Source organism: Calliopsis andreniformis, chromosome 6 (genome assembly GCF_051401765.1).
Source record: "Calliopsis andreniformis isolate RMS-2024a chromosome 6, iyCalAndr_principal, whole genome shotgun sequence".
NCBI classification, from domain to species: domain Eukaryota; kingdom Metazoa; phylum Arthropoda; class Insecta; order Hymenoptera; family Andrenidae; genus Calliopsis; species Calliopsis andreniformis.
Window position 1 is genome coordinate 12258230 of NC_135067.1, and position 9001 is coordinate 12267230.

Genomic DNA, 9001 nt, shown 5'->3' on the forward strand with positions numbered 1-9001 from the left:
TTCCCGTGGTGGTGCGTTCAAAGGAGATCGACCTATCGACCGCCTTCGTTTCATCGGGATTTCATTCGCGGCGGTGTTACGAGAAAAAATACTGTATATTCGTCGCGTACGTGCGGTTCGAGCGGAGATCGCGCGTGGCGCCAGTGAAATGTGTCAATCGAGGGGAAAACTTTCAAAGCGATCGGTTCGTGAATCGAGTGACCTAAATAGACTGTTCTACTGTCCAATATTTCGAACGATATATACGTATAATTCGACTGGAGGGTTTCTATCGATCGAATCGTCGCGGTTTCGCAACCTCCTCTGCTCCCCAGAACCCTCAAGCATCCAAAGTTCGCGGCAACTCGTTTAACCGTGCGACATCGATACGTTCGTCCTCGTAAATAAACCTGTGAAAGGACCGTTCACGAGCGATTCGCCTCGCAGGATGCCGCGGCACCTGGTGCCTCGTGCAATCAGCATTAAACTCCAATGAGGGTGAAAAAGTGGCTGGAAGTCAAGCCATCGCTGGCAACACGCCGATTCTACATAAAAACGTCCTGAGCACAATGACCAGTGAACTTGGGTTACCTGGGCGTTCACAATGGTACACGGGACACCAGCAGAGGGGACATTGATTTCCCCGCAATTTCTGTTATTTTGGGCCCTGGGCAAAGGGGGGCAGCCTCGATCGTCGAAGGGAACGAGACGACTGCAAGAAATGGACCATTGAGGAGTGGATGGGTCGAGACGAGCATAGAAGTCTGCGAGGCGTGAGTTTGGGATCGTCGGGGGTGCCAGGTGCAACCGCCTTCGCGTCCTACTCGTATACCTGCGCTCGACAAAGCCTTCTCTATTCTTTGGAATCGTCCCCGATGACCATAACCTTGGCGATTTCAAGGATATTGTGAGAGGCGACACTGACGATGTTTGTGGCGACTGGATATGAATGAAATTTTCAGTTATGGAGATTGAGAGGATTTATCACTGTAATCGTGAACATGTGGTAGTAGTAATATTAGAGGAACTATATATTTTATGCAATTTTGAAAGATTTGTTTCCTAGATTCTGATCTAATCTGTGGTTGTAGAATAAAACAGCATGAGTTATGTTTTCATTTTAGGGATGTTGGAGTGTGTAGTTTTGAATTTTAATTATGAATTATAGACTTGCTGCTTAGGTATACGTTTGGTTTGTTAAATGCTAGAGTGTCATGTTAAGAATTATTGATGATCATGAAGTACTCTATAAATAATCCTGACTTAATTGTAGTGCGTTTCTCCGCTAAGGATTGCAGTCGACAATAATTGCAGCCTTGATCTGTTGTAATGTAAAGAGGCTGCATCATGGTATTACTTAATCGAGAATCTTGCTGCGATTAGCATTACGCGTAGGCGTAGGTAGGCACCTGTTTATAACCAGACAAGGTCGATATGTAATGTTCTACAGGCTTGCAAAGAACAAAACTGTTCATTAGACTATGCATTTGTTATAACTAGAATAATTTCCTCCACAATATTTTGGAACTATGAACCTCTTAATTGTATTATGTTCATTTATGCACATGTACGTTAATTAATATTTCACTGAGTTTCGCGTGTTTCTTAGTAGACTATACATATATTATCTTTTATTGCGAGATCAAAGGATGTTACTGTCAAAGCATAAAATAAATTTATCCTATTTGGGTAGCTATGTCACGCAAATTGAATTACCAACAATGAACTACTTAGGAATCATTCTACTCGACTATCGGTATTTATAGGAGTAATGAGCATGAAATTTATATTATATTATTACATTAATTATAGAAGATTAAAAGTAATTAAATATAAGTAAAATTATATTTATATATATGACGAAAATAAATTTTGTATCGGTATGATATCGTCGTATGATATCTTCACATTTATCTACAGAGGATAAAGTCGCAAGGAACGAACGCTAGCAAACCAGCAAACGAGAACATGTTCCTACCATACCACCCAATATACAAGGTGTCCCATTAAACTATCCTCTACATTCATCCTTATGATTTGAAATTATAAGTAAAAATGCTATTTACGCAATATACATTGTTGCAAAAAACTTATACCAGAGTGACAATATTTGTTCTAAATGAGATGCCTAATTTTTTGTATGAGAAATAATAAATTTTAGCAATGAATACGAATCGCTTAGTTAAGATGGTAAAGAAAAATGAATAAAGACACTAAGGGTAGATAGTATACAACCCATAGAGACCCACAGAGAGATAAATGGAATCAAAGTCCCATTGATCTTTCTTCACAAAGATCATAAAGTCTAAAACTTAAGCTAGTAAGTCAGCCGTCTGATCAATAATCAAACTGTTCACTAGTCAGAATGATCCAGGATAGCCCAGGAGAGTCTATGGAGTTCCTCCAGAGGTTCACCAGGACGATTTGCGCTCGCTGGATATTCTCGAGCAAGTAACCAGAAGAACAGAAACCAGCTACGTAATTGCGAGATTAATCGAATGAAGAATAATGTGTAATTGCGATTAATACTATGCGTACCAGAAACTGTTGCTGAGATGATTATTCTATAGAAAATATGAATTTTTCCCAAATATTGTTCGTTAGATCAATTTCGAAATTCCTACTACTTGGAAAACCTTTCTGATTGGTTCCTCATCTTCCCCGAAGGAGTATAAATACCCTTGCAGGAGCATGAATGTCTCACTCGCCGCGAGTCCTTCGGCGGGTGTGGACCCTCCTCGGGGTCCACTGGAGGGACTCCTGGCCCTGGACCTCAGGTCACCCTGGACTTTGGGCTCCCCTGACCAATGGGCAACTGGCCGATGACCAGTGGTCATCCTGAGTGACCCCCACTTTTTTGCTTTCTTATTATTTTATATTATTACTATCACGTACACTCGTCTGTGACTTCACTCCATACCAGTCTATAAACTGCACAAGTGGTATTTGATGTATGAGAGTTGGAAATCTGCATATTTATTCTCTGGTCATCTGATAGATGGCGGTAGCTTACAGAATGCAGAATGCAGAGTGCATTGGATCTTTCCTGCTTTCTATTTCCATTAGGAGAGTAGGATGATTAATTAACTGATTACCATGACAATAAATGTTGGACACGTTATTTTATAATAATGTTCGATTTATTTTGAAGTAAGTATTTTGGGAACAAAAATTTCGATAATCCGGGATATTCATAATAGTTTCACTATTTTTCAGAAGTAAAAATGTTTCGTCAATATTGGCATAAAATTTTGGAGTGGGATATCACAAATTAGTCCATGTAGACTTGAATTTCTTCTGGTTCTCCTGCCTCCTTAAGGAAAGATTCCTGTTGCTTGATCCAGGATGCGAAGGCTGTCACTCTGGTGTATACATCAGGAGCTCCAACACCGCATGGTCTTCCGAAGGAAACGATACCAACTTGTTCGCCGTTAACAACGAGTGGGCCACCAGAGTCACCCTGGGGTATAAGAAAAAAATAATTATAATTGATTCCACGTACAATTCTTAGATTCGTGTTCAATAAACAGACAAATGACACTCATGAGATAAAGCAAATGAAACTTACGTGGCATGCACCCTCGCCACGCTTGGTGAAGGTACAGATGTGACTGTCCCTCACTTGCCAATGGGTCTGCTTGCATTTGGACTGAGACTCGATGACGAGATTGATGTATTGCAGCTTGTTGGGAGTGCTTCCACCAACCTGAGTTTGAAATTAATAATCGTAAGGTTTTTCACGTGCAAACCTTTTCTTTGTCTAATTATATATTACAATTTTACTAACCACAGTCGTTCCCCATCCAGACAAGATACAGTTCTGTCCCTCGTAGCTCTTAGAGCCAGATGCCAGCTTGACTGGTTGCACCTTCGAGTTGAATTCAATGTTTTTGTTGACACGAAGCACGGCTACATCGTTGATGATCAGCATAGAGTTGTAGTTGGGGTGAGAAGAAATTTTCTCTACTTGGTAAGCAGCTCCTTGCTCGTTCAATAGATTTGTTCCAGCGTGGACAGTGATTGATCCTGGGTTCTTCTCTCTGTCAATAATTGTAAAATGATTCACAACTTGTACTTCATTTTTAATTTATACTATGCATCCAATACCATTGAAATTTTAATATTAAATAAAGTATTATAATTGTGGGTATAGAGTGGGTCTGAAGTTTAATAGCTATTTAATAAGAAACTAAAGTTCGACACTTTGGATAAATACTATATTAGAGATTGAATTTCATTGTCCTTTGGGTAGTAAATTAAACATACCCATCAACGCAGTGAGCAGCAGTGAGGACGTAGCGAGTAGAAAGAATAGATCCACCACAGAAGTGTCTGCCATTCTTCCTAAGAGATACTTGGTAGGGAAACATTCCAACAGGTGCATCCTTACCACCAACGATCTGCGTCTCAGGCAGACCTAAGTTGACAAAGTTAATGTTTAGTCAATACATATTTATATAAATGGCGCCTTTACTTAATACACTATGAATTACAAATTATTACTCTGAATCAATATATTAATAAAAAATTGTAATATTTGTCGTGAAAATAGTTTCAATAAAAAGTATGCGATGCAAAAGAAACATATTCTCAAATAAAAGAACAGTTTGAACAAGAATGAAGAAATCTTTAAAGTATTAAAAGGTAGAATACTGAAGTTCTTCAAAGTAAGAATGTTTGAAACTTTGCAGCTTCTTTATATTTACCGTAAGTGGTGACTGCCAAGCAGGCAACGAGAGCAATGCTTACAGCGTACATTATGGCAAGAACTGCAATACTGTGCCTGACAAACTCTATGGATGAATTTATATACGCTCCAAGTGAATACACATCATTGATAAGGATAAACAAAATATTAGATTTTTATCGGCGATGTGAAGAAGTATCACTACAATCATAAAGGATGACGTTTTAGATATATATTTGACAGTTCAGTAACTCTGATTGTGACGACAAGATGGTATTGATATCGGTAGCTATCAGATTCCTTTTCGTTTTTAAAACAAGGAAGTAATTAATCTGATAGCGAATATAAACTCGACGTATTTGTCGTGGTGCTTTAATAGACACTGTCTGTGAGAACTTCGATCGATAGTATGCGTTGATTGATCAAATTACAATTGATAATACAATCTTTTGATTATAAGCTCTTTTGAAATGCCCCTTATCGTTTGTTTGATCAAGATACTTATGGTTACTCAATTAAAGCGCGTAGAATAGATTTGATCGATGTATTTTTAAAAAAGAATGACTGGGATTTCCATACAACAGACACTGGCTTCTTCAATTGTATTATTTGATACCTAAGTTAAAGAATTGAAGTTAAAGACAATCACTAGTACGATAGTGCAAGCTATCTTAAATTATAGGACAGAATTTCACTTCACAGAGTGCAGCTGTATAGAAAGATAAAATGTTTGTCAATTTCCATTTAATTACAATCGAAAATATTTCACAACAAAACATTAAGAAACTATCAAGTGAAATATATCGATATCTCTGAATCCAAACGAAGTACCTAATCTGACATTAACAAACATTAGAGATTAAATCTGTGCGTGACAGTACAAAATGATTCGGATTTTTATGAATCAGTGTTTTGAATTAAGAAAATCTTGTTAACGACAGATATCGATATCGAATCAGTTCTGCGTAGTACGTGTATCAGTCATTCACGACGATGTGAAACGCCATTCAATGTAAATATCATTTTAGAAATATTTTATTTACAAGCAGAAAATAGGAAGAAGTGTGCATCCTTTAAGAGATGCATGATATTCTACGTCAACAGTTGCGGGAGGGCTAATAAGAATTGTGGTGGCGAGTAATTTCGTTCATTGTGTATTCTGCAAATGAATATCCCAGCGTTCCTAGTAATTCTCGGAGCATCCAGGGGGATTTCGCGTCCCTAAGGATCAGAGGAGAAGGCGATTGCGAATAACAAGAACCCTTCGTCTGCCACGAGTCTTGATCCTGTTAACGGGATCATCCGAGCGCCGTCGATGGAACCAAAGACCGTGAGATAAAACTATCCTCCCTTGAACAGCTCTGGCTGTTTCGAGGTCACTGAATCAATCCAAGGGAACCGTATTTTTCCTTCTGGATTCTGGTCTAATTTTGCTGTCTGCCTTCGTTAATAAATGGTATTCCATAAAAACGAAATCTAGCTTGAAAAGTGTGCTTTTGAGAGAATACTAATTTTCACTTATTATTGTTTAGCAAACTGTGTTTTCTATACGTAACATTTTAACCCTATTTAATACATGTAAATATCAAGGTTCATAATCCACATTTTATTACCTAAATTTTCTTTCAAACAATTTTCAAGGATTTTATACTTAATAAAAATTTAGAATAATGAGCCCTTTTAATAGAAAAAATACTTATTAATTACTAATTCACATGTCTAATTTTCCTCCTGAGTGACTCCTTTTTTTACATCAATAAACAAAATGTTCGTTTATAAAATACTCATTAAGGTGTTTTAATCGTGAAATGAATAAAAATGAATAGTTTAGACAAATGTTTTTGTGCCACATGAGTGACATATTTGTGTCACATGAAATTTCTAACAGGCAACGAAATTAAAATGTAGGAACGAAGTTTAATGATAAAAAAGTCGAGAATAGGTTTGGGAAGAGTGGCGTCGAGAGTACAGTAGTAGGAGGAATAAGGGAGGATTCGTAGAACGGCTTGCAAATCAGATTTCCCGGCGTTAGGCCGATTCGTAATGCTCGGTCACCGTATTTACATATGCATATCATTTGTCGTATCACAGGGGAGAGAGCTCTGTGCTGGTAATATCCCACAGGACTCTCCATATATCCAAATCGTATTACCGCGCTGCCTATTTCGTGCTAAGGTACGTCGCGGACGATTTGATATGCGTGTGCTATAACCGAGTTAACAATTCGCCATGACAGATGGTGATCCGAACGATTTTCAGTCTCTGCGTTTCCATCGATGTGGTCTTTGGAAAATTTTTTAACTTTTGGAACTTTTTAAGTCAGTATCGTATATTGTAATTTTTATTTATTCGAGTACTGGACGATCGGTGTTTGATTAGCTATAGTTCTTCATCTTGCACTGATGACCGTGATAGGAAACGAGTAAAAGTGATATATTTGTTATCTATTTAGTTCAAGTGGCAATATTTTATCATATTTCGAATTTTTTATTTTACACACGTGACGATTATTGATATCGATACCGATTTTTTATTAGAACATGTTCAATATTTGCCTTGTCGCTCCTTGTACTTGGCTACGTGATCTTTACCTTGTCCCATAATTAACAAGGTTCTACAAGTAGCTTATTAAAGTCAAGAATTTTATTGCTAGTTAATGGTGAACCATTGAAACTAGGAGCTTCAATATTTCAGTATATAAATTTCTAGAAAAATTCAATCTCTATAAAAAGTTTTAACAGCACAAGTAATGCTTCACAATGCTTCAATTGCATTGTGTAACGAAGAAATAGTACTCAAGCACACTTTATCGACAAGAAGCCTGATGCAACACTTCATCTATCATACATCATGCATTAAATTCTCCTCACTCGAAAATATCAAAAGTGAACCTTACATCGTCGATCTAAAGTTTTACTTTATACAATTTTACATTATTTTTCATACCTAGTATTCCTATAGACAAAAATAACTCATAATAAATGAAATATCAGATGTCTACTATCCCATAACAAAAAAGTGCTTAACTGTTTATGTCTTCATTAAAGCCTTCAGACTCTCCTTACATCCCCTCAAGCCAACTATTTCCTCTGATTCCACAAAAAAGGTGTAAAAGACGCCCCTAAGCGTCAAGCAGAACCAGGTCGAAGACTGTTAGCTCTGGAGCCTAGGATCCCTCTTACCACCCTCGACTCGCGTTGAAATTTCTCGAAAGAGACGAACGTCTGAGTTTCTTCAGTGTCCACCGAGCCTACTCTTCCATTCTGCCCTATACTTAGCAGAACAATTTTTACAGCGCGAACAGGGTCAGGTGAGCCAAGCTCCTGGTAATCGCTGTCGAAAAATTGCCGAACATCCTCGAAAGCTGGCTCAGAGATCAGTGGGAATCTGTGCGAGTTGTGGGTGCTACACCCTGAAACACAGGGAACATTGTTGCACACAGACCACAGAACCACTGCTCTTGAGTGGGCGATGGTTATTTTTATGCCTCGTAATTATACATTTTTCTGGTCGTTACTTGCAACTTTTAGGGTCACATTTAGGCCGTGTCGAATCAACTGGTTCTGTTTTCACACGTGTTTCTCCCACGATTTGCCAGAGTGCAACGAGTCATTGTTGCAGCGAGAGAAATGGTCAAGAAGTTAACGTTGCCTTCTGTCATTATTGACGAGTCTTCTCGTTTCTTTTTCTCACTCGTGGGAGTCTGAAAGCTTCCTGTTTTGGATGCTTTTTACTGAGAATTACAGTACTTAGATACTTTTTTTGGAGGATTGTTTCAAATATGGTTTGATTGACGAACTTATTGCAAGGGGTAAGAGAAAGTAGATTAGGATATATTATTTTTTATTTAAAATTTGGGTGACACTAGAGATTTCTTGCGTTGAGAGATTATTAATTTGGTATATCGATTTTTATATGGAACATAGTATATATCCAGTAAAAGTGTTTAAAATTTATTACAAAATATTTATATTATCCATATGTTTTATTTGAGCTGTTTATCTTTTGAATACTAACTTGTATAATAAAGAACAATCTCATTAAATTTGAATAACGCGCATTATTCGATATCAGGATCTATTTTTACCCGATTAAAGAAACACAAAATTTAATCCCGCCGCATCGCACGTTTATCGATGTTTCCAAATTTAGCATCGACATCAGACATTGCAAAATTCATTTCGCTATATTTCGTTACAACATCCGAAAGCAAATAAGCTTCTCGAATTATCATTAAACAAAGCTGTCGAAATCGTTGCCAACGAAATTTCATTAAATCGTATCCAGGTAAACCAAGCAGGATAATGTAAATTGCAAAAAAGGATCGCCGCAAAT

The 9001-nt window shown here is 37.6% G+C and overlaps 1 protein-coding gene across 1 annotated transcript; it reads right to left on the reverse strand.

The window, feature by feature from the left end:
* Nucleotides 1-3250: 3250 nt before the first annotated feature.
* LOC143180078 (chymotrypsin-1) lies at nt 3251-8707 on the reverse strand. The gene is made up of 6 exons (XM_076379608.1): nt 8700-8707; nt 4686-4756; nt 4242-4396; nt 3767-4015; nt 3548-3685; nt 3251-3439 (listed from the first exon to the last, which is right to left on the reverse strand). The coding sequence occupies exons 1-6, from the start codon at nt 8705-8707 to the stop codon at nt 3251-3253; spliced, it is 810 nt and encodes a 269-aa protein (XP_076235723.1).
* Nucleotides 8708-9001: the final 294 nt, after the last annotated feature.

Bases quoted from the DNA above. Each gene is read 5' to 3' on its own strand.
- LOC143180078 (XM_076379608.1), bottom strand. The intron at 4,397-4,685 runs GTAAATATAAAG...TTGTCAACTTAG, and splicing joins CTTGGCAGTCACCACTTACG to GTCTGCCTGAGACGCAGATC. The intron at 3,440-3,547 runs GTAAGTTTCATT...CTTATACCCCAG, and splicing joins GTGGCGAGGGTGCATGCCAC to GGTGACTCTGGTGGCCCACT.